This window comes from Cornus florida, unplaced genomic scaffold (genome assembly GCF_030987335.1).
Source record: "Cornus florida cultivar Cherokee Brave unplaced genomic scaffold, ASM3098733v1 CherokeeBrave_3.0.0_Hap2_Chr08, whole genome shotgun sequence".
Lineage (NCBI taxonomy): Eukaryota > Viridiplantae > Streptophyta > Magnoliopsida > Cornales > Cornaceae > Cornus > Cornus florida.
The window spans coordinates 37,864,800-37,891,804 of NW_026775578.1; the positions used below are offsets into that span (position 1 = coordinate 37,864,800).

Here is a 27,005-nt window from a genome sequence, read left to right on the forward strand (position 1 = left end):
TGGCAGTCAAAGACCAGGATGGTTGTAGACATTACAACTATGACCTGGGATGATTTTAAAACTCGGTTCAATGACAAATACTTTCCATAATCAGTGAAGGAGAAGAAGGCAGCAGAGTTCACGCAGCTGGAACAAAATAATGAGATGTCAGTTAGTGAGTACGAGAGGAAGTTTACAGAGCTATCCCGATTCGCTCCTCACATTGTTGCGAATGAGTTACACAAGGTTAGAAAGTTTGAGCGAGAATTGGTCTCTTATGTGAAGAAGTTTGTGGTGGGTCATCGTTTTGACACTTATGCTAGAGTGGTGGAATGTGCTGTGGCAGTAGAGGAGAATAATAACATTGCCTTTCAGAAACAGAAGGAGCGTAGGGCAGAACAGAAAGGTAAGGGGGCTAGCAGCACTCAACAAAATCAGAGTAGCTCTCAACAGAATCAGAAGGGTCAGCAGCAGCAGACTCAGAGAAACTAGCAGGGTCAGTCTTGGCAGAGAGGTAGACAAGATTGGTTAGCAGGGAAACGGTAGAGAGTTGGTGAAGGTGAGCAATCCACCGCTTTAGTACCAACCACACCTCATGATGCACAGCCATATCAGTTCAGCGGGCATTGCTACAATTGTCGTGAGCAAGGACATTTGGCTCGTAATTGTCCCAAGCCTCACAAGAATAACCAGCAGAAAGGTCAGGCACCACAGCAACAAGGAGGTACAAGGGTTTATGCAGTTGTTCCAGATGGGAGACAGGATCGTGCACCACCAGCAGTGGAAGGTACACTTACTATTTATGGCAGTATAGCTAGAGTACTATTTGATTCAGGTTCTTCATATTCTTTTATTGCACTATCATTTGTGAATACGCTGGGAATAGAAACTGGACATATAAGTAATGCCTTATCTATTACAACCCCACTCGGGAGCGCGACAACACTTGATAGAATATGTCGTGCTTGCCCTGTTACAATTGGGGAGTTGGAGTATCCTATTGATTTAATAGTATTACGTATGAGAGAATTTGATGCTATACTGGGTATGGATTGGTTGGCTAGATATCATGCTCAGTTGGACTGCCATGAGAGGATTATTGTATTCTCAGTTCCGGGACAGTTTCCTTCTCGATATAAGTGTGGGGAGTTTGAGGGCACCAAGACTATGGGATTTCTGGCCCACATCGAGGTGGTTGAGCAATGCGTGACTATAGAGCAGTTGCCTACAGTGTCAGAGTATGCAGATGTGTTTCGGGATATTCTGGGTTTGCCTCCTAGGAGGGCAGTGGATTTTTGCATCGACCTCACTCCTGGTATTTCACCTATCTCTAGGGCACCCTACAGAATGGCGCCAGTTGAATTGAGTGAGTTGAAGAAACAGACTCAAGAGTTGCAAGATCCGGAGGTTTATTCGACCTAGCACATCACTTTGGGGAGCACTTATTTTATTTGTCAAGAAGAAGGATGGGTCACTCCGCTTATGTGTTGACTATCGTGCGCTGAATAAGGTCACTATTAAGAATAAGTACCCATTGCCACGCATTAATGATTTGTTTGATCAACTCAGAGGGGCGCAGTTGTTTTCTAAGATTGACTTGAGGACTGGGTACCATCAGCTGAGGATTAGGGAGGATGATATTCATAAGACTGCCTTCAGGACTCGTTATGGCCTCTATGAGTTCTTAGTCATGCCTTTTGGGTTGACTAATGCTCCGGCAGCTTTTATGGATTTGATGAACAGAGTGTTTCGACCTTACTTGGATCAGTTTGTTGTGGTATTTGTTGATGACATCCTGATATATTCCAAGACTAAAGAGGAGCATGAGAGACACTTGAGCATTACACTTCAGACTTTGCGTGAGCATCAGCTTTATGCTAAGTTTGAGAAGTGTGACTTTTGGCAGGAGCAGATTCAGTTTTTGGGCATGTGATCTCTAAGGATGGAGTTTTAGTAGATTCTGCCAAGGTGGAGGCTGTGATGAGTTGGAAACGGCCTACTACTGTCACTGAGATTCGTAGCTTCTTGGGACTGGCAGGATACTACAGGCGCTTTATTGAGGGTTTCTCTAAGATTGCTGCACCTTTGACCCGTTTGACTCGGAAGGATGTGAAATTTGTTTGGGATCACCGCTGTGAGCAGGCATTTGAGGAGCTGAAGATGAGATTGACTTCGGCACCAGTTCTTACCATTCCTGTTAATGGTGAGAGATTTGTGATCTACACAGATGCATCACTTCAGGGTCTTGGCTGTGTTTTGATGCAAGATGATAAGGTAGTAGCGTATGCCTCTAAGCAGCTTAAGCCACATGAGCAGAATTACCCTACACATGACTTGGAGTTGGCAGTAGTGATTCTTGCATTGAAGGTGTGGAGGCATTATTTGTATGGCGAGGAATTTGAGTTATTCTCTGATCACAAGAGCCTCAAATACCTCTACACTCAGAAGGAGTTGAATATGAGGCAACGGAGGTGGATGGAGAAGATGAAGGATTTTGATATGACTCTTCAATATCATCCTGGAAAGGCGAATGTGGTAGCAGATGCCTTGAGTCGGAAACCGAGATGATTAGTTGCCTTTATGATGATTCGGGAGTGGATGATGTTAGAGGCATTGGCAGAGTTTTCTATCATGCCGAGTTCTCAGAGTACAGGGGCTATTCTTTGTAGTTTGACTGTACAACCTACTTTGATCAGCCGGATCATTCATTTTCAGACTCAGGATGACAAGTTACAGACCAAAGCAGTTGAGTCTGTTAATGATGAAGGTAATGTTGACTGGGCGTATGGAGCTGATGGTGGTATGAGATTTCGAGGTAGGCTATGTGTTCCAGACTTAGCAGATCTCAAGAGAGAGATTTTAGAGGAGGCACATCACTCTAGGTACACAGTGCACCCAGGTGGCACTAAGATGTATCATGATCTTAAGAGACAGTTCTGGTGGGAAGGCATGAAACGTGATGTGGCAGAGTTTGTATCTAGATGTCTCACTTGTCAGCGAGTGAAAGCTGAGCACCAGAGACCAGCAGGACTATTACAGCCTTTGCCTGTGCCTGAGTGGAAATGGGAACATGTGACGATGGATTTTGTTGTGGGGTTACCGAGGTCGATACATAACCATGATACAGTGTGGGTGATAGTGGACCGATTGACTAAATCAGCTCATTTTTTACCCATTCGAGCTACTGATACTGTAAAGGAATTGTGTAAGATCTACATTAGAGACATAGTTAAGCTTCATGGAGTGCCGGTGTCTATTGTCTCAGATCGTGATCCTCGTTTCCAAGCAGCTTTTGGTACTCCTTTGAGTTTGAGTACTGCTTTTCATCCTCAGACCGATGGCCAGTCCGAGAGGGTCATTCAGGCGTTGGAGGATATGCTTCGTGCTTGTGTGCTAGATTTTAGGGGCAATTGGGAGGATTACATTCCATTGGTTGAGTTCGCTTATAATAATAGCTATCAGGCTAGTATCGGCATGGCACCATATGAGGCACTTTATGGTAGACCTTGTCGTTCACCTGTATGTTAGGCTGAGGTTGGTGATGGTAGTTTTTTGGGGCCAGAGTTGGTGCAAGAGACTATGGAGAAGGTTGCCATCATTCGAGATCGACTTCGCACAGCTCAGAGTCGACAGAAGAGCTATGCAGATCGACGCCGTCGTGCTTTGGAGTTTAGTATGGGTGACTTGGTGTTCTTGAAAGTATCACCAATGAAGGGGGTTACGAGATTTGGTAGGAAGAAAGGGAAGTTAGCTCCTCGATTCATTGGACCTTTTGAGATCATAGAGAGGATTGGGGAGGTGGCGTATAGATTAGCTTTACCACCCAGACTATCTACTGTTCATGATGTTTTCCATGTCTCCATGTTGAGGAGGTGCTTGAGGGATGAAACTCAGGCCATTGACTGCACAGAGGTCCAGATTCGTCCTAATGCAACCTATGTTGAGATGCCTGTTCGCATTGTTGACAGTATGGTGAAACAGTTGAGGCGGGCAGAGATACCTTTGGTGAAGATGCAGTGGAATCATCAGGACGAGAGAGAGGCTACTTGGGAGCTAGAGTCAGAAATGAAGGAAAAGTACCCACAACTCTTCGAATAAGGTATGCAAATTTCGATGACGAAATTTCTTTTTAGGTGGGTAGAATGTAAAACCCTTAAATTTCGTATATTATATTTTATTATTTATTATTTATTATTTGAATGTTAAATTAAAGATATTAGAGTTTTTAAAATTTAAATTTCAAAAAGGAATCCTAAACTATCTCAACCACAGTTATAATTATCTTTTATAACTCACGCCGTATCAGTTTTATAGAGAGATTATTTGTAAAAAAAAAAAAAAAAAAAAAGAAAGAAAAGAAGAGAGAAGCGTGAGATATTTAAAGTGATATTTAAAGTTGACGTCTGTGGTAGCCAGAAGGTAAACGGTGACTGAGAAATTGCCTAAAGAAGAAGGAGAAATTATATTTCAATAGTCGAGTCTGAAAAGGAAGGTGAAACGATATTTGAGGCAAGTTAACCTTGCATTGTACTCTTATATATATTTGGAACTTGCTTTTGATGAATCTTGCATGTTTTAATAAATAGTAGGAAATATATATATATATATATATATATATATATATATATATATATATATTCTTAATGATAGTTATGATTAGGATAATATAGTTGTATAGGTTGTTGACTTGAATTTAATTGGACGAGAATTATTTATTACTAAAGATTAGATAAAAATTCAATTGTAGAAACTTTGGTTATTGGTTTTGTTAAATTTGTAAAGATTGGTTATGTTATTATTATTTTAGTAAATTGATATATAAGGTTACAAGTTACGATTTATTGATCCCACCCAAACAATCAGAATGATTATTAATATTTAGTTATTGTTATGAACTATTTGTCTGATGTAATCTATGAGATATGGTTGGAGGACTAGATCATAGAATTATAAATTGTGTATTATGTATATAAACTCTGGATCTATATATATACATATATACATGTATGTATAATTCTTGTAGGCATGTACATGAAAGCAAGCATTTTTATATGGATATATGTATATATGTTTAGATACGAACATGTGAATTGGAACTGAGCCATGTCTACTAGTTGGCAGTACTATTGCTAGAAAACCCCCTCAACTGATCGAAAGGGTTATTTTAACTAAAATATTCCCACCAAGTCAAGGGGAGTTTTATATCATTCAATTGTTTTTTTTTTTTGTAATTAAAATATATTTTTGTCGATCTAATTGTTTGATCAAATGTCCATCTCATACATTTATATATACGCATTATATAAAAAATATACTCTCGGTAACCCCAAGGGGTTGACCTAGTTGAAAAGATTGGGCTATGGTGACTTATGAAGTAAGGTCTCATGATCGGTGCAAACAATTTTTTTAAGAGGTATGTGAATACCAACTAGGAAAAATAAAATATAATATGAGTAAATATTGTCAATGTATGACTTTTATTTTTTATGGTTTTCTTTAATTAAAATTATGGAGATGCATGAAATAAAATATATAATCTTAAATATTATTATTCAAGAAATAAAAATTGAATTTTTTTTTTTTTTGGTGCTAAATTCACACAATTGGGTGAATTTCATAAACCCCTGACTTGGTAGGGGTATTTTTGATAATAAGTCAAAATGAAACTCCCTCGGTAAGTTAGGGGTTTTTTAGTACAAAAAATAATTGGAGGGGTTTACAACAAAATGCTATAAGTGAAGGGGATTTAATATAATTTGCCCTGGGCAAAATTATAATTTATCAGTAGGTGACTTTTTCCATCTCCGCCCAGCAACCGCGTCCATTTTCAATAGTAACCTCCATTGTGATTCCCAAAATCATTTAAGAACCTGTAACCCTTATATAAATATAAAGAGGACAAGAAGGCGTGATGTTTTATCATTCCTAAACATATTTATGATGATAAATTAGTAGAGTAGTAACGATATGATATAAGAATCATTACTAAATTAGGTCAAACTCTTAGCATAAAAATTAAAAATGAATTAAAATTGTATATTAATTATTATTATTATTTTTTAACAACACTGAAACATAAACAAAACATTTTTTTTGGTATGTCCTATCATATATTTTTCATTTTTACATAAACAACTCTTGCTTGACTTATCAGACACCTAACACGGCAATCAATTGTATAAAGATTGCCAATGGTTACTTTATAGTGACATTAAATATTTTTGGAGTTAAAAAACATTATAATTTTTCTAATTAAAAAAAAGAAGTGAGATGTTAGAGAAAGCTACAAGTATTATCTTTGATTTGGGTAGGATGAGATGGCCATTTCAAATATTTTGTATAATTCAAACCTGTTTTTTTGAACTAATTTTGGTGGTAGTAAAGAAGAAATTTTTGAAAAGAAACCCTCCCCATCTCTTCCTTTTAAATAGTGTTGTGTTCCGAATAGTTTTAAATTTGACCACATACTATGGTTTTAAAACTTATACTAAATTTGTTGCAAATATATTTTGGTTACAAGGTGTGTTGTACCATGCGGAAAATTATCATGGTAAATAATTCTCAAATTTTTTTGTTCAATGTCAATGGTTAGCTATTAATTTGAGTTTACTTAACATTCAAATTATTTTGACAATTTTAAGAAGTGAATTTGTTTTGGGATGTAAATATCATTTTCATTTTTGTGACAATTTTATGAGTACATTTTCATTTTTGTGTTATGGTCAATGTTGGGTCTATGTGTCCGTTACATCAGAGCCCAAAATTGAAAGAGAAAACAATGACAATCCAAAATGAGCCGGGTTGTTGTACCAATGTTTTGGGCTTTTGGACTAAATATATATATGTGTGTGTATATATATATATATATTGTGCAAGCAGCACAACAAATGAACAATCACACATCCTACTTTGTCACTTTTGGGACTCAAAATTTCGCTATATATACAATATTTAGAAAATGGATATTTTGATTGGTCAGCAAAGCATCCATGTGCCATTGACTTGCTCATTTTCTCTATAAGCATGTTTTAAATTGCAGAGAATCCTCATCAACCTTTGTTTTCTTGCATTTACTCATATTCTCTATAGAAGGAAAAACTCCTAAATTTTTAAAAGTTTGCAGATAAGGTTAGTCCATCAAATAGTTGTGATGGAGAAGAGAAATGATATTTATACTCATGTATAATGAAAAATAATAAACTATATAATAATATAAAATACCAATTCACAAAACTGTAACATATCAGTATAACTCACACATACAATATGATGGGGGTATACAAACGAATTGATTTATATAGATCAAAAAAAGGATATAAGAGTATTTTAGTCAATAAGAAAGGGATAATAATGATTTCATAGTTAGATTGTCACATGAACAAGATCACTTTTCAATTATTTTTTTCAACGGTTAGTATGGCAAAGGTTGAATTGCAAGGTTTTGAAAAAGAAATAATAATAATAATTATTATTATTATTATTATTTCTTTTTCAAAACCTTTATTATTATTATTTTGTAATTTAATCCATGTTTCATTATTCATTGTTCATTATTATAGGGTGTGATTTTCCTTATTAATGTAGGAGTCCAAACTTGCTTAGTGTGATATGTCAAATGATGGCCAGTTGAGTTGCTCCTATATGGCTTGTTTTCGATTAGATGGAATAGATTTGATATTTTTTTTCTGATTAAATCTCTAATCTATGTCGATTTTTATTGTTCCCGACTTAATTTAATCTTGTGCGGGGTTTGAGTATTTTTTTCCTATTGAAGGTGCTTTGTGGATGTAACTTTAAAGTTATTACCTTGATAATAATCAGATCTTTGAGTCACTCTCATTGTTGTTCTTCTCTCCTTCAATAAATTTAGAATCTACTTGATTTATATGTCCTTTATCTACTTGACTTTTGTGATGAATTAACCTTTATGTCTTTACAATGATTAAAAATAATAATAATAACCATCTGCTCGCCTTATTTTTTTTTTATTTTTATTTTCTCAAAGTTATTACTACACACAAGTCCAAAATGGGTCTTCATTCCTCAAGTCCTAATTGGAGTACGATTTCGTTTCCTAGGTATCTAGGTGCTTTAATGTGCGTGATAAGTCAACATTCGACTTTATAATTGGTGGAGAACTGGCCATCAATTGCATTGACAATTTAAATAAAATTATTTAAAAAAAAAAAGGAAAAAAAAAATCTTTAAAAATGATCCTCCTTAGTCAGCTTATTTGACGGACGCACTTTCGAAATATATGGATTCAATTTATTCCCCTTATCTGTCTCACTTCACATTGGATGTTTAGGGTGCTTTAAGAGGTTCGGTAATATTATCTTTGACTAAATAAAAAAATTATTCCCCAGTTTATATAAATATTTCCAATTAAATCTTGAGCAAAAATGGTCTCATGAAACTTGCTGGAAAAAAAAATCATAACATTGAAAATTTTATGAATATGTGTTTAATGTCGTACTGAAATTCATGAAAATTCTTTTAAAATTAGTTGAGCTAACAAATTTAAAGGCTTACCCATTTGAAGTTACAAAGTTTTTGTTGACTTCGAGTTACTACTATTTGCAAAATAGTTATCAATAAAAAAACTAACCTTACCTACTCTCAAATTCCAAGCCATATTTCATGATTGTCTACAACTTCTTCTAACTTATACATATATATCCATTTTATTTTCTATTCAGATTTGATATAGAAAAAAAATTTAACATTCTTACTCGTTCGAACTCGCAACGCTTTTGTTGCGATCAGACTATTCTGCCTACTTGGAAAGGCAACTAACAAAACACTTAACATGATACTAAATCAAAAATTAAATCTAACTCTAATATCAACCCTAATAAATGAGTATTTCACGATTAAAATTTAAAAATTATTTAACTATTAAATAAAACTAACATCTAATTTATATATTACTCATTTCAATTGTCATCGAATTCGACAGAAAAACCTAACATCAAGTGATTGAATATTTTATATAAATATTGTTGGTTGAAGGAGCATTATTGTTTTAGTCAGCTTTAGGGTCACCACTTGCCAGTAATATAATTCAGCACAGCATTTCTGACTTCGGCTTAGTTGAAATTTGACCGGAGACCATTTCCTCCAATGGGGTTGGTGATGGGTCGTATATATTAATTATTAATACATGGATTTTGACTTAATTTTTCAATAATTTAGATTTCATTATTTGAAAGTTACTCCAACAATACACGTGCTTCACAAGTGAATATTATTACTATCTTATTTTTAAATCAAAATAAATTGACAAAACCTTGACATGACAAATTTTGAAGTATGTTGTTCTATTTTTCAGCATTTGATTGTGTGTGAAATATTTTAGGAAATATTTTTAAAATAACAAAATAACTCTAAAATCTTCAAAAATATCCTATAGTATTTTCAAAAGGGGAAATTCAATGTGTTGTATACTTGCTCTTTCAAAAGTCAATTGATAGATATACACTTGAAACTTTGGAAGTCATATTTCTAATAATAAGAGTATATATAAAAATATATATAAAGAAAAACACACATATTTTTTCACTTATAGAACAATACTTGTACAATTATAAATATGCAAATATAAAAAATGTATAAGTATATGCAATATTGTAATGTATATACACATATACATGCATATCCTTATGTATGCGTGTATATACCCTTTGGCCTGACCAACGCTTCTACTACTCTCTATGGTTTGATGATTTTTTTTTAATTTTTTTTATTTTTTAACCTCTACATTGACTCGTTTACTGTTGTTTACCTAAATGATACTGGTATATATAAACCAATAGGCCAGTGACCTAGCGATATTAAACTCTTACTTCTCAAAGAAAGGATAGAGATTCGGGTCTGAAGACATGTGTTGTGTGCGATAATCAATTAGGAAAAAAAAAAAGTGTGTTATATATAATTAAGAGTCATTCTTAAATAAAAAGTGCAATATAATTGACACAAAATTAACTAATGCATTTAAATCGGTATCACCATGTTATTGGTCCAGGACCTATTATCCAAGATTATGTAATAATTTTTCATATAATCAGATTTTGAAAGACACGCGAATATAACATCTTAAGTTGATAAATATATAAATATATATATATATGTTTAGTCTTTTTTTTTTTTCACGTTTAAAAAATGGTGATTAGTTTTAAGATCTCCTTTAAATGTGTTTTTTTACAGAGAGTATCAAAATTATCCAATTGTGGGTTAAAGAGACAACACATGTGCCACGTGCTTATTGATGACAATTCTTATTTTCTTCGCACGCGATACACACCATTCTTGTTGTTTTGTTATTAAGATACTGAAACTCTTGCTTTGGAATCAGCCACTCGTGTCTCGCGAGCTTTGGTGTCATATATTTTCTAAGAAACTGTATACGACATATATATATATATATATATATATATATATATATATATATATAACATATATATGTATTTTTATATAATATTTCTAACAAACAAGGTAGAGTAAAAATAAAATAGGGAATCATGCCGTGAAGAGTTTTAATAAAAGGAAATACTTTTCCAAAAGAGAATCTAAAACCCATTAACACGAAATGAACACAAAAAAGTTCTAGTTTAGTAATATCTTCATAATCTTTCAAAAATGGAATATTAGAATTCAAGTTTTGTGTGTAGAGTTTTTTTGAAAAATAAATAAATAAATAAACATGAGATGAAAATAACTAATAAACAAAAATGATTTCTTACGTCGCAGTGAGCAAGAAATTTATCCAAAATTTAATGATTTTTTTTTAACTGTTTAATCAATTATTACTTTGATATAGATGACATTACTCTTTGGTAAAATTACTATCCTGTCATTCAGGGGAATGTCTCCATTGCACTATATGTGACTTCGTGCTATTTTTTTTAAATGGAGTGATTGACAATGTGTTTTTTAAAATAAAAAAATTTAAAAAATAAGGGATTTATTTTTAAAATTGTGAACAGGACACTTATTTTGGAACAGAATGAGTAACTTTACCTCATTCAGTCCCATAAAAAAGTGTCATTTTGGGACGAAGGGACTAGTAAATTATTGCTTAAAATATGATACATTCTTTTCCTTCTTTTTTTTTTGTGAGTCACGATTCATCAAATATGACATTTTTTATGAAATGAAGGGAATAATAAATTATTGCTCAAAATATGATTCATCCTCCCCCTTGTTTTTTATACACTATTCTGAAGTTTGAGAAGTGGTCTTAAAGAAACAATGCATCTCTTTAAATTCTCACAGGGGTAATTTTGAAATTTCAAATGAAGACATCCATTTAATTGCATACCACTTTAAAATTTCGATCATTAATTTTGTTTTAAGGGAGCATGTATACTTTGGTAAGTCATAATGGCAAGTGCCAACTCATAAGAAAGTAAGAACTAGGATAATGGCAAACATTTGAATAAGATATACTCAGTATAATATATATGCAACAGGTATTATCGCAATAATATTTTTCATATGTATTATATGATATTCCTATGGATGAGTTATAAATTAATAGTAACAAAGAGAACTTTACTTCTTGATCCCCGAAGTAAAATTTTATTAAATAATTTATTTAATTTTTTACACGTTTTGAAAAATTGTTTTAATTTCATGTTTAAATAACAATGTTTGGTACCTCGTTTCATGAAAGAACTGATATTTTTTAAAATTATAGTAGTAATTATTGAACAATATTTATCTATTCACAGATAAGTAGGTGATACATTGATGTGGTTTAATATGACATATATACTTCAATATTTAATTACAAAATCAATAAATTAAAAAATAATTTTTTTGAAATAAATTCAGTCATTCTTCCCTTATTTATTACTTTTTAATTTTTTAATTATTAATGTACATTTATGATTGAACCACATGAATAATAATTGTCTATAATTATTTTCCTTCTATTTTGAAACAATAATCTATCTCCATTATTTTTTCTTGAAGTACGTTATGTATCGTTTGATCTGCTTTTGGGAAGTTATAACCAAGATAATTTAGATAAGTATAATGTAACATACACAAAAATGTATACCAAATATATATATGTATTTTGGTAAAGTACATTTTATGCATATATATATATACATATACATATACATGTGAACATACAATTTTGGTAGGTAGTGATTATAGTAGTATACAAACGCAATGGAGAATAAATGCATGTGAGTGTGGGCAAAAAAAAAATCAACGTTGATGGCGGAGACTCCAACGCTCGGATTCTAAAAAATGTCTTTGTTAGCCTCCTCACACACATATCTACAAAGACTCTTCACTATCAACCTCTGCTCTCCCAAATCTCACTCTTCTTCAACTCTTCTTCCCAAAAACTCTCTCTCTCTAAGACCCATCACCACCTTATCTCCCCTCTCCGCTCACTTGTCATACTCTCGCTCCTCCTCTGCCGCCGCCGCCACCACCAGCACCACCGCAATGGGTGACGCCGCCACCGACGCAGGCATGGACGCTGTCCAGAGGCGTCTCATGTTCGAAGACGAGTTAGTGCCTTTGACTTTGATTTTCTTCCATTGATTGAGATTTAGAGCATTTTGATTGTGATTGTTGTTTGATCTGTTTGCGTTGACTTGTTTTGTTGAAGAGAAAATTTGAACAGGGGAATTTGTATGAAAATATAGCATCGAGGGTCGTTTTAGTTTTATCCGCAAAAAAATTAGAGAGAGATTTCACAAACACACATATACACACACTGGAATTTCTGTGTGAGTTTACATCATTTCATACGTATGGGAAGAATTTTTGTTATACTAACTTCAATTCATTTGGCTGTGATTATAGTGATTGTTTTCTGTCTTTTGATCTGTTTGTGTTGACTTGTTTGGTTGAAGAGAAAATTTGATCGGACGAGAGAAATTTGTGTGAAAATATAGCATCGAAGCTGGTTTTATCCGCGTACAATTAGAGAGAGATTCCACACACACACATATGTATATACACTGAAATTGCTGTGTGAATTTGCGTCATTACATATATATGGGATGGGTTTTGGTTATATTACCTTCAATTCTTTTTCAGATCGATCATTCATGTGATACTAAATTGGGTTCAACATCTTAAAGTTGGTCCTACTGAATCTATGATTGGTGATTGATTTGAAAGGTATTGGGAGAAAAAGGATTACGAGGAAGGAGCTAACCCAAGCTCTTCTTCTTCATCATCATCCTTTTTTTTTCCAAATGAATGGGGCCGGCCACATTTATTCTCTTTCTCCATTCTATGAGCTAACCCAAGTTAGAAAACTTTATTATTTAAGGGGTATTTGGTTGGGGTTTTAATGATAATTTATTGACAGAGAAGGGTTCTTGCTTTTGTTTCTTAAGAATGAAAATCAAGAAATCTTCTGGATAAATTAAGTTATATATGAAGTTATGAACTTCTTAAATGCTTTTACCTATTTTAATTATTTGCCAGAAATGAAAAAGAAAATTACATGATTATTTAGTTTTGTTCCAAATAGTGCACTATTGATGAGCATTTAGGCTTTCCTTTCTTGAAATCTCGGAGATCCAAATTATTGAAAGAACCACAAATAGAGATGAAAATATTCATAGGGGTGCAATTTCGGTTAAATTTGTTTATTCAACTATTCTGATAATTAAATTTGTAATTCCATCATGTACATCAGCTATCCAAAAATGTCACTGAACATTGCTAGTATCATATGGTGGTAGTGCAAAGTGATAGGTTTCGATTTTGACTATTATGTTTCAAAGATTACTATTTTGTTTTCCTTTTTTTTTTCTTTTCTTTTTTTTTGATAAGAAACACATTCCCTCTCTTTTCAATCTATAGACTGAAGTATTATATGTTTTTTTTTTTTACTCAGTATCATATTTGCTTGGTTTTTAGTAACAGTTTTTCTACTCTCAACTTCTGCAGATGTATTTTGGTGGATGAGAATGATCGTGTTGTTGGCCATGACACGAAATACAACTGTAAGCAGGATTTCCTTTTCACAACATTTTTGAGTTGATAGTCTTCAGTGTTGTTATTAGCAGTCGGTCATAACTTGAACATTAACTTTCTTTTACAAGGCACACATTCTTTTCTTGGTAGTTTTGCAAGAGTGCGTGCATGTGTGTGTGTTTTTTAAAAAATTAATCGGGGTTTTGGCTAATGGCATCCTATGCCGGTGTATGGCTTGGCTATTTTATATTTCTAGAAAATTGTAATAGTTAAATATTCTCCTCACTAAGATCTTTCTTTAATGTTACATCTCAGCCTGGTTTTTTATTTTAATAATATTAAACTTGCAATAATTGATCAGTGTATAGTAACTCACCAACCATTATTAGTAAGGGCACCTGATTCTAGTTTGGGTAAATGAAAGATAGGCTAATTTGACAAGATACGTCAAATAAAGTTGTATATAACTTCCATCATCCAATAGAGATATTAATTTTTATTATCTGTATAATCTTTTTTGTTTTAAAAGCTATCTAAATAATTTGACATATTCTTAAAATAAATGGTTATAGCAACAGTGATATTGCTTGGTGCAATGGAAAACACTCGGGCTATTCAAGTGTGGCCGCGTGAGAGTAGCCATATTTATGTAATATAATACCAAGATTTTTATTCCTGGGTAATATAATACCAAGAATTAGGTCTGTATCAAAATTTGCCAACACCCGCATAGGCAGGCAGTGCCAATAATGGGTTATGACTTTCATGGCCTTTTAGTAGCGGGCTATCAAGTGTGAAAACATGAGAGTAGCCATATTTGTCTAAAACAATGCCAATAATTAGGTTTGTACCAAATCCACCTTGCCAAAACCTGCATAGGCAGTCTGGGCCAATAATGGATAATGACTTTCATGGCCTTTTGGTAGTGATGATGGTGTGTCAATTTTGCTATAACAGATCACTTAATTCTAGTGTGGCATTCTTGTTCTGTATTCCTTATGCTTCATTTTAATGCTCCAAACTGATGTACCATATTAATCTTGTTCTAAGCATAATCTCTTCAGAGGATTGCAGTTCTATTAGGAATATTTGTTTGTTTACCAATATCTTTATTAAAAAACTGTGCTGATTCTCCAATCAATTTGAAATTTTTTGTGATAAAAAATTTGGCATCAGTTTGATAAGACAATGTTCTGCTCTGTAATTTCAAGAGAGTATAAAATTAGCTGCTATACTGCAATCCGCTTCCACTGATTTAATTACACATGAAGGATTCATTCAGTTGTGCCCTAAAGAAATGCATCAGAGAAATTGTGAGGATATCAAAATATTTTAGAATAAGAACATACAAAAATTTGAGAAAATGCCATTTCTTCTTCTCTCTGTGTATGTGCGTGTATGCATGGAAAAAATTAGAATTGAGTTAAAATTTAGATGCAAGAAACTTATCCACAAAAAAAAAAAAAAAAAAAAAATTCAGATGGAAGAAGCAATTCTGCAGCATTCTGTTCAATAGACGTTTAATAAATATGATATATTCAGTTAAATACAACAACCAAAATATTTTTTACTAACTCGCATGTTGTTGTAGGAGCCTGTAAAGCATATAATTTGGTGACAAGAAACTAAATGACGAGACAAATAAATATTCATAAAATTATCACTAGCAATTTGTTTTCAAAATGTAAATGTTTATTGCCTTTTCTAACTTGAAAAATTTAGCACTTTTTATGCATGTGGATGACATTTATGTGGCTCTTTGTCTTTCTTTCCTTTATTTATTTTTTATTTGATTTTTTATGCTTTTCTAATCTGCAGGTCACTTGATGGAAAAGATTGAATCTGAAAATTTGCTACACAGAGCTTTCAGTGTATTTTTGTTTAACTCAAAATATGAGTTACTCCTTCAGGTATGTGTTTTAGTTTTTGGAATATTTAGTTGGAAATGTCAGTGTAATTGATTGCAATTATACGTGTTGGAACCTATGACTACTTATTAGCTTATTTCTTTGCAAATGATTTACTTTATGGGTATAGCATATGAATATATGAGTGACGGTTTGAGCTGCACAATGATTTCTTTGTAAGGTTTGAGTTGCATAAAGATTTCTTTGTAAATTTTAGATGTGTCGTATATAAAAGAGTTTACCTATGTGGTTAGGAAAGTGATGTTAAAAACGGAAGGAAGTCTAGAGATATTGCACCTGGTTGTGGAAAAACATGATAAGTAGAAGCTTCCTAAAATAGAGTTTAATATAGCTTCGGTTCCTCGTTTTAGTAACTAGTTTTGATTGTTTCTCTGTGTCATTATTGAGCTAACTTTGGAAGACTAATGTTAAAGAATAAAAGAGGGAAGAATATGACGATAAAATGAGCGATTGTTCTAAAATTAGCTGATGTAGGATAAAGTTAGACCAAGTAGAGACTGGTGGACAAAGTAAGTATTGTTAATTTTGTCGTTAGCCCTATTAATATTTAAGAATGCACTGACTTACAAGTTCTTCAACCTTATGAATAATAATATAATAATAAATTTTCTTTCATGTTCCCAAGAAGAAAATAATATATTATTTCTGCATATATGTATTTTCATAAATGTATACATAATTTTGTACATTTGTAGGTGCTCTAGTGGTGCTTTAAATGTTAGGTGTGTTTTGAAGTTTTTTTCTCTGCGGTTTTCTGTAAATAAGCTTGAAATACATGAGCTATGAGGCTTAAAATTCTGTCACAGTATCTACGAGGTTCTCGGGTTACTTGGTCCATAAGCAAGTTATTTCTGCCTAAAGCTTATTTACCATCAAGTAAAAATAGAAAGAAAAAAGTTGCAGTGAAAAACCATAAACCTAACCATATGCAAGTTATTGATCATGGTCTTTGGTTTCTTCAACATCAGCTGATTGTTGACCTTTCTTTTGTTTCCAACATTCCAGAGGGTGGCATCCTAATCTTTCAGCACTCTCTTAAAAAAGTTTTCCCCTTTTGTTTTGTAGTATATGTTTTATTTTTATTTACCCTTTGGTTGTTTTCTTGTAATCATATTGTAGAGTCAGCCATCATTTGAATTTGCTGTAGGTCAAAAAGGTTCCCATACATTGTATATGTTTTGCGAGTATTGGGAGGATATTTCTTGTTAAACTTTGTATTCTCTTTTGTATGTGTAGCAACGGTCTGCAACAAAGGTCACATTCCCTCTGGTGTGGACAAACACCTGCTGCAGCCATCCGCTATATCGAGAATCAGAGCTTATTGATGAGAATGCCCTTGGTATTCATTTAAAGATTCCATTGCAAGGCCATTTTTCTGATTCACTAGGCCCTTTCTTTTATTAAATTCTATTTCTAATTTCTTACCAGGGGTGAGGAATGCTGCACAAAGGAAGCTTTTGGATGAACTGGGTATTCCTGCTGAGGATGTGCCAGTTGACCAGTTCACGCCACTGGGCCGCATGCTGTACAAGGCGCCATCTGATGGCAAATGGGGAGAGCATGAACGTAATTTTTCTTTCTTCAATTAATTTTTAACTTCATTATTTGTCTGCCTCATCTTTTTGAAGTTCTGACTTGGGCCATGATTTAATTGAGGGTTGGTCCCAAAAAAAATTCAGTTGTAGAGTAAAACGAGATTGACCGAGGCATTGGTCATGGAAATATTTTCTCATGTACTTAAATGTTGCCCTCCCTCTTTTTGTCAATCTGCAGTTGATTACCTACTCTTCATTGTCCGAGATGTTAATGTGAACCCGAATCCTGACGAAGTTGCTGATATTAAATATGTTAACCGGGATCAGTTGAAAGAGCTTTTGAGAAAAGCAGATGCTGGCGAGGGGGGTCTGAAGCTGTCCCCATGGTTCAGGCTAGTTGTGGACAATTTCTTGTTGAAGTGGTGGGAGCATGTTGAGAAAGGGACCATCCAGGAAGCCGCCGATATGAAAACCATTCACAAGCTCATCTGAAAACAGCAGTCGGCTTGAGGTGATATCGTGTCATGACATTTCAAGTAGTTTCATACTAATAAATATGGAGGTGCAGTTCCAACAGATCATCTTTGCTGGGTGTGTAGGCATTTTCTTCTTGTTACCATAATCTGTACTGTTCGTGTCTAAACAGATTTTAATTGCTTGTTTGTTAAAAATTGTACTAAGACAATGTATTATAGATTTGGCTTTATGCTTTTGATAATTCAAAACCATATTGTCATATGCTTGTGATCTCTAAGATGAGTTTCATTATTTTGATGTGTTCTGACTAGGATGTTGGGATAGTTTCATTATTTTGATGTGTTCTGACTTGGATGTTGGGATATTGATTCTTCGGTTGGCTTATTGAACAGTTTGATTGGAGGGATTTTTTTATTTTTTATTTTTTATTTTTTTTTTGTGGATGTTTAGGGGAAAAAAAAAGTTAAAAAAAAATTTGAGTGGGACCAATTTTTTAAATAGCATATTTTGATTGGTTGGACATACTAATGACATGATATGGCTCTCCAATATTTTTTGGATAATACTTAGTTGCTCTCGTGTTATTCTTTATGTGAACCAATAACAAATGAACGTGTCTTCTTTCATTACCAAATCAGAGTTGGTGTATCATGCTTTCTTTCATTACCAAATCAGAGTTGGTGTATGGATCCTATTATGTCTGTTATCAAATCAAATATGGCTGAGTACATACTTTCTTACCAAATCAGAGATGGTGAATTAATTATCATATCTGATTTGGTAATTAAAATATGATGTGTTCATTTATTATTGGTCCACATCGGTGATCAGATAGTCTAGATGGTGTGCATGTGAAGACCTACATCTCCACCAGTGTATTAAAAGACCCTTTTGTGCAAAATATACACAATGTCTAATTTTATTTTATTTTTCTTTTTATCTCCAACAATATGTTAAGATACATTGTCACTAGACTAATGTGTAAAATTATTGTGTATTTTGCATAACCTTTTTATACAACTACATCAACATTTTTTCTCTTCAACCTCTTTCTCATTTCATTAACGAATCAACTCTATATTAAGTGTAGATTTGTAAAAGTCAGGTGGGGTGTGTAAAAGTCACGTGAGATCTTGGGCACACGTATTATAATTGAAATTAAAAATAATTAGTTTGAAAGTTTTGTATAAATCTATTATGACAGATCAAATTTACACCAATATATATTTATATATAAACAACCATTGAGGAGATGCTCAGTATTATCCCACTTATTCCGAATTTTTTCACTTGGAAAAGAATTTCCTTTTTAACTTTTTAGAGAAATGGTGTTCTTGATGGCACTTGTAAGATGCATTCATGGTCGGTTCTAATTTTGATATAGGAAAGTCAACTATTGGGCCAGTAACTTTTTTGAGTATTACTTTGTAGATCATTAAAGGCAATGAAAAAAATAAGGTTGTTTGAGTTTTTAAAGTCAATAGTGAGGTCAAAAGATAAGATTGTCAGCCATGGACTAACCTGTAATAAGTAGTAATTTAATTGCCACTTGTAGGATATTGTTCAATATAGAAATAGTCATCTGACAGCAGTGGTGACCAAAATGCATACAACTGGTCGTCGAAAATATTTTCATTCTCTAAACAGCTGCAACCTCAAAATAATGATAAATGTAAGTATATTACAAATCCAATAAAACGATGTCATTTAATCAAAAGTTACTCCTAATGATATTAAAACCAACTTGGTACGATGTATTTAACAAGAGTAATGATAGATCTTTCGATTTCAATTGTCGACTTCTCCTTCGAATATAACGTGATTGGAAATAAGTCGAAGAGAAAGAAATGTCTACAGGATTTTTTTTAAAAGTTCCAACGTGATTCAATCACGTTGTATTCGTAGGAAGAGTCGGTAATTGAGATCGAAAGACTTATCATTTCTCATTTAAAAATTGTATTATTGGGTAACTCACGCGGAAGAGAGAGTGAATTTAAGAGTGACAAAATTTAAGTCACCCAAAGTAAAAATAGGGGAAGGGCACTCGTTAAACATGATAGTGGGAGCGCACTCAGAGCGCGAGAATTGCACTTGTTGAAAAGAATTGTATAACTTAAGTATCAGGTCTTCGATAATGTCCCAAAAAAAAAACAGAAGCACTAGAACGAAATTGGTTTCACAAAATTATAAAACTGCTCTAAACCGTGTGTGGCTCATCCAATATTCTCAAAGAAGAGGTGAGAGGTTCAAGTCCCACAATGTGTGGGTGTGCGAGTATTTGTAAAAAATAAAAAATAAAAATAAAATTAAAAAAATAAAAATAAAATTCAACACCAATATTGAACCTATTTTTTAGTATGCCACATTAAATTGTGCCTCTATATATATATTACTTTTAAAATAAGTTGTTGAGTGATTAATTGACGACTTGAATTTCTCGGGAAAAAAGGAAATGCAGTATGCGAACGCTCTCTTTAATGAGTAAATTATACCCACATCCCTTAAAATTTCCTCTAATTACACATGAGCATCGAGATTCGCCTGATTTTGAAATGAATGTTCATAAACTTAATTTCAAACTTGTTAGCATTTCAAAGTTTGAAAAATAAATTAATACTAGTAGCATTATTAGTAATTGAATAAAAGTAACAGGATTCTTATTTTATGAAGACCGAATGAGTGATACTGTTACTAAATTGAGAGAGCTTAGCAAAGAGTAGAATGTTTGCGAAGATTATGTAGTTCGATTGATCACAAATGTAAAGCAATACTTTCTTTTTAATAAAATTAACATATTTAATTACATACTCTATAATATTTTGTGACCGCCTATTATCAATTTTTTATAATAAAATTAACACATTTAATTACATACTTCGTAATATTTTATGGCCACTTATTACTTTCTTAAATTCCTTCTCCAAATTTATACTCCCTCCGTCCCAATATAAGTATCGCTTGTGGGGAGTAATAATTTTTAAGGGAACACGTGGGACGATGTATTATTTGTCTAAAAAATTACTATATTGTCTTTTTAAGTTTTAAATATAAAAGTTTGAAATTTAAACTTAAAGGATATTTTTGAAATGATATAAAATATATTGTTTGAAAAAGGAAAATAGACACTTATTTTGAGACGGATAAAAAAAAAAACATGACACTTATTTTGAAATGGAAGGAGTATTAAAGTTTGAGTGACCACATATATGATGCAGCAAACTCACAATCACTGACGCACACACGTCCAGGTTTCGTCTCATTTTCAATATTCAACGCTGTATATTAATTGTTCATGTCCCATCACTCACACACGCGTATATAATATATACTGTCATTATATGTATGACCACTACTCACATATATAAGCCCCCAAAAAAAAAAAAAATTACATACAATTATATGTATAATGACAGTAACGTCTCACACACCATCACATGGGACATGAATTTGGGGATTAGGATTTTCGTCCTCCATTCAATGTATGATGTCTAAGGACTCATTGTAAGACATAGTAATTAATTAAATTATATTATTTTGCCCCAAAAAATATATCTAAATATCATTACTTATTGTCTAATACTTAAATTATTAATGCCACAATTTTAAATTGACAAGGCAACAATTATGTAAAAATATTAAATTCTCAATTTAATAATATTATCTTACATTTTCAATGTAAATGTATTGTGTAAGTATTATTACATCATTGTTGTTGTATAGTTATACTAATATTATGCAAGTGTGTTACACTGTTAATTTAATATTGTGCAAAATGAACATAATTCGAGTAAGAAATAAGACTAATACACATTTGATATACTTTGTACAGAAAATTGAATTATCTCATGGACGATCTATAGACTTATTATTTAGATAATTATTCGGTTCACGATGATTTAAATTTATTTGACACGTGATAGACTAATTGTATTCAAATCTTTTATAAATTTTGTTTTTGTAAATTTATTAATACTCTTGTGAGGTAATTTTTTCTAACTAATTAGGAGGGACTCTGCATACGCTATGTGAATTATGGATTGGTCCAAAATTATATATATATATATATATGCATATATGTATATGCTGCACATATATGGTTGTTTACATATGTTGTTTCTGGTTTGTAAAGGCATACGCAAGAGGGTCTCATAACCCACTACTACCCCCAGTAACTTTCCAACGTCACCCCACGCGCTTCACAGCTAACACAGATTCTCTCCTCTCTCTCTCTCTAAAACTCCATCTCTCTCTCCATTTCCACTTTCAGGAGAGAGAAGCTCACTCACAACTTCACACTCAAAACCAATCTTCTTTCTCTTTGTTTGTGGGTTTGATCGTGATTGGGATTCAATTCAAGGTAAGTTTGAAGTTTCTTTCTTCCGATAAATTTTATTACTTATCCTGATCTGATTTGCTGTTTTACGGATAATCTCGGATATTAATCAGATTTAGCGCTAATTATTGATTGAATTGTATTTTCTGTGATGGATCTGTGTCGGTAATTTGTTTGTTGTTCGCTGATAAGATTGTTGTAATTTATCATTACTCTTTTGATTTATTGCGATCTTGAGCTCCAATTTGTTTCGATGAATAAAAAATTAATTCTTTCGTTTGTTCTAAGTTTTTTTTCTTAGTTTATTTGTAATTTTGTTCGGATTTGTTATCAAATTGGTGGCCTACGAAACAGTGATCCGGTAAATTAGTTTGTGAAGGCATTGTCCCAACTGTTTCAATCAGATGGGCTTGATTAGCTTAGATTTAATTGTATCTTTGGTGATCTTAAGTGGCGGATATTATTATTATTATTATTATTGTTTTATGATAAGTATTTTACTTTAGAGGGCCAAGGTATAAATGTATGATTTTTTTATTTTTTTTATTTTTTATTTTAATAAAACAAATAGAAGCTTTTTCTATCAGATATAACAATTTACTTTTTAATTTATTATTATTATTTTTTTAAGAAAATGACTAATTTATTCTTCACACAAATAGGAGTAGATTGGAAATTTGTTACTACAACATATCATTCATTGACTCCTTTCTTCGGTGCAATCATGATCATGGATTTGATGGCTTGATAATGCATGAAAAAGGTGACAACCTGCCGAACATCCATAAAAATGATTAGCACCTATATATATATATATTTAAAAGAGAATTAGGATTTAAAAGTTTGTTCTTTGCAAATTAAAAGAAAAATAGAGGGTCTTAAAGAAAGATTGGAAAGTAAATGGAAAAACAATGCTTTTGATGAAATGTCCATAAGGAGCATTTTCATGTGTGGATTTGGTTCTTGCCGTCACACAACTAGAAAAATAGGAGTCGGGATAAAAGAACAATGAAGATTTTTTATTTTTTTTTATTTTTATATTTTTTATAACTAAATGGTTTGAGTGTGTGTTGAAAAAATGGTTTTGATATGGAGTTTTTGGAAACATCTTGTTTTGAACTTTAGTGGCTTCAAGAGGATTTACACATGATTGTTTTTTCTTTTAAAAACAAGAGAAACAAAGTAGTGGATCTGCTTGAAAAGAAATTGCTTCACTAAACGTGTTTCAAAATATTTAGAAAAATGGAAAACAGATTTTTTTTTTTCGAAAAGGCAACGGAAGCAAGTCTTAGGGGCAAATTTTTGTTGTTTGGAGCAGGGTATAGGAATATTAAAAATGCGCATCCAAAAGCATGAAAATGTTTTGAAGAAAATGTTTTCAGAATATTAAAAGGAGAAGGTAGCATTAGGGCCCTATTAGACTTCCCTTGGGTGGCTTCTCTAAGAAATGGAGATAATATATCCACCCATTGGCCTTCTCAGAGGCTACTTTTGAAAGCATGAGTAGTGGGGAAAGGTTTTTCAAAAAATAATATCATTTTAAGAAGCAAATAAAGCACATTTCTGGAAGAAAAATTGGCAGAGAGTACTGAAACTGCTCCTGGCTTTCATTGGATGGACTTTTGATGTTGTAGAGTTGTAGCTCCATCCCTTCATCTTATTTATTACTCAAAATAAAAATAATGTTGAAAAGGACAACAAAGATTGCTTTAACAAGGAAAAATGGTTATTAACCTTTTTGTATATATATATTTTGATAAGTAGTTATTAACCTTTTTATGGAGAGAGTTAAAAATGGTTATTAACCTTTTTATAGAAAAATAGAAGTAGAGAAAATATTAAAACTACTTTAATTGTGGAGAAAGTTAAAAACCTTCGTTTACTTGTAGCAAAGTAAGAAAGAAAGATGTAAGGAAAAAATAAATAAAATCAAGCTCATAAGCAAGAAAACTTTTTTATTTTAATTTTTTTAAAGTCTTGTATGTCTGTGTGTGTGTGTTTTTTTTTTTTTAATAAAAAAAGGTGTCCCTTTTATTCTTTGGTGTTTATTGTTTAGGAAAGGTTTTTCCTCCTTATTCTCCTTCACATCTGTTTAAAATTTTGAAAGTCCCCATGACAAGTCAAGCATTAACTTCTTTGGATTATAAAAGAGCAGACGGTCGCAAAATAAACATAGGCTTCAAGGAGTAGAAGAAGAGATAATACTTGGAAATTTAAATTGTGGAAAAATTTCTACCTCATTTAGCAAATACAATCAGAATAATAAATGGGAAAGGTATCTCTTATTTCTTCTCTTTCTTCTCGGTCGATCTTCATGTCTCTAATCTTTAAGAGCATACTTGGAGTGTTTGAAAGGTTGTAGGGAGAGAATTTAGGTATATACTTCAGCTTGCAGAGAGGAAGACTAGTGGTAATTTACTAATCTATATTATGTGAAGTGTGCAATGAAGGAATGGAAGGGGTATTAATAGGCGTTGCGAGAATTTCTTGGGTTATTTTGGTCATCTGGTGGTTATTTTGCACAAAAAAAGGTTGTGTCATGTCTCTGATAATGGTTTGTGGATTTGTTCATTATAAATTGAAAATTTGTAGAAGTTGATGGATCAGGTCTAGACACTTCGTGATGTGTGCCTCAATTTCATTCTAGATGCAACTGTTGTTATGTCCACAAGCTGTATCTATAGTTTTGCTTATCTTGGAGCAATATACATATTAATGGGTGGAATCTGCTGTTGATCACTGTGAAGAGAAGACGGATGCAAGGGCTATGAGGTTGTTGATGCCTGATGGAGTGATGGGTAGAAATGACTGGTGATTTCCAGATTTTAGTGTATCTAGTGATAATGTTGTTGTTGGAGGCAAATTAATGGATTTGGATTCTCAGGTTTGCAGTCTTTTACTCTTTCCCTGTCGTAGTGGATTATTAAGCTCTGGACCAGTCTGCTGCAGTTTTTCCTGCTTGGGAGTTGGGTTTAACATGTAAAACTTTTGAATGTCATGTGTTTGGTTGGTTTTATTTTCACTATCTTGAGATTTATTAATTATAATTGATTAATGGAAAAAATAAGAGATCTAAATTGAAAAGAAACTATGCATCCACCTTTAGGTCCTCATGTCAAAAAATCTAATTGACCTATTGGCTGTGCAACTTTCACCATGTCTTCAACCTTTCTTCTCATCTTCTTGAACATTCATTAAGGCTCTCTATGGTTGATGGTTCTTTTTGCAAAATACTTGGGCACATTCTGTTTTTATTATTTTTATTTTTTATTTACCCCTGATATTAACTGTTGATGAAGAGATGGAACCATCTGAAGCAAGCATTCTTAATGGAAATCATGTCATAAATCCAAATCATGGCCCAGCAGAGGAGTTATGTACTATTTGGAAGAAACAATTAGAATTGTTGATATGTTGCTTATGCCTAGATGTTGTATGATCAGTTATCAACTGTCACTCTCAAGTTAATTATCTGTACTCTCAATACAATAATAGCGTTTCTCACATAAGTTGGAATTTTCAAAATTTTTTATCTTGCAAGAGGTTTGTCTATCCATTGATAGCTATGATGTTTGATACTTTTTATTACTAAATTTTCAATTTGTAATTTGATTACAGAACCATCTTGATGCCTGAAAAGGAACTGATAAACTGCTATTTTAGCCAGCTATGTGATGCATGGTCATATTTTTTAATCAATATTTATATATATTTCTAGTTATATAGCTTTTGCCGTATAGGGCTTCTTATTCTAGTTGGAAAAGCGTTTTTTCGAAAACATGGTGAATTTCTTATGAATCCTTCAGTTTAATATGTTCTGGAGGAAAAAAAGAAGTACTATGTTCTTGTTAGCAATGTAATAAAAACATGATGTCCATTCTTTCCTGAAGGTGATCGAAATAACATCATGGCATTGGTCACAACTGCTGAAGTTTGTGATGCAAACCCACAGCTCATTGTTAGTGGTGAGCTCCGTGCTCTCCAGCCAGTTTTCCAGATATATGGCCGGCGCCAAGTCTTCTCTGGCCCAGTAGTCACCCTCAAAGTATTTGAAGACAATGTTTTGATTCGCGAGTTCCTTGAGGAGAAAGGTAATGGCAGAGTTCTTGTTGTTGATGGAGGGGGAAGTTTGAGGTGTGCAATATTGGGAGGCAATCCTGTAGTACAAGCTCAGAACAATGGATGGGCGGGTATCGTAGTCAATGGCTGTATAAGAGATGTTGATGAAATCAACGGTTGTGATATTGGGGTGAGAGCTCTTGCTTCCCATCCGATGAAAGCTAATAAGAAGGGACTGGGAGAAAAACATGTTCCGATTACCATTGCTGGGACTAGAATCTGCGATGGGGAATGGCTTTATGCAGACACTGATGGAATTCTGATATCTAGAGGCGAGTTATGTGTTTGAGGATGCTTCTCCATTGGCGGCTGTATTTGCCTTTCGTGGCTAGTAAGTTACACACTTGTAATGCTTTAATTTGAGAATTTGTCTATTTATGATCATGGATGAAACTTCTGATGGAACTGTGTACTACGCTATTAATCGGTTATAATGGAAGTGTGTTAATTTGTTGTTCTTTCTTAATAAAGTCCAATATTATCATGATTGTATTGATGGCTTTTAGGTATAATTTGTCCCAAAGGTTGATCTGATTTGCGACTGCGCGCGAAACAGATTCTCTCTAAATCTCTAATAAACTAAGGTCTGCTGGGGTCTAATTTTACACTCGAAGGTAAATTTAGCCCTCAGTTAGCTAATTCATTTGGGCCCATTTAACAATATAAAATCTTTGAATC

The 27,005-nt window shown here is 32.9% G+C and overlaps 2 protein-coding genes and 1 pseudogene across 2 annotated transcripts; all 3 read left to right on the forward strand.

Annotated features, from left to right (window-relative positions):
• The window catches only part of LOC132270072 (uncharacterized), a 31,918-nt pseudogene extending 29,371 nt beyond the window's left edge, over positions 1–2,547 (forward strand).
• Positions 2,548–12,197: 9,650 nt separating this feature from the next.
• Positions 12,198–18,136, forward strand: LOC132271332 (isopentenyl-diphosphate Delta-isomerase I-like). The gene is made up of 6 exons (XM_059772681.1): positions 12,198–12,509; positions 13,909–13,964; positions 15,754–15,845; positions 17,100–17,202; positions 17,292–17,429; positions 17,637–18,136. The coding sequence occupies exons 1-6, from the start codon at positions 12,241–12,243 to the stop codon at positions 17,888–17,890; spliced, it is 912 nt and encodes a 303-aa protein (XP_059628664.1). The 5' UTR covers positions 12,198–12,240; the 3' UTR covers positions 17,891–18,136.
• Positions 18,137–21,988: 3,852 nt separating this feature from the next.
• Positions 21,989–26,797, forward strand: LOC132271333 (putative 4-hydroxy-4-methyl-2-oxoglutarate aldolase 2). The gene is made up of 2 exons (XM_059772682.1): positions 21,989–22,232; positions 26,099–26,797. Exon 2 carries the CDS (start codon positions 26,116–26,118, stop codon positions 26,614–26,616), a length of 501 nt encoding a protein of 166 aa, XP_059628665.1. The 5' UTR covers positions 21,989–22,232; positions 26,099–26,115; the 3' UTR covers positions 26,617–26,797.
• The last annotated feature ends 208 nt before the right edge of the window (positions 26,798–27,005 follow it).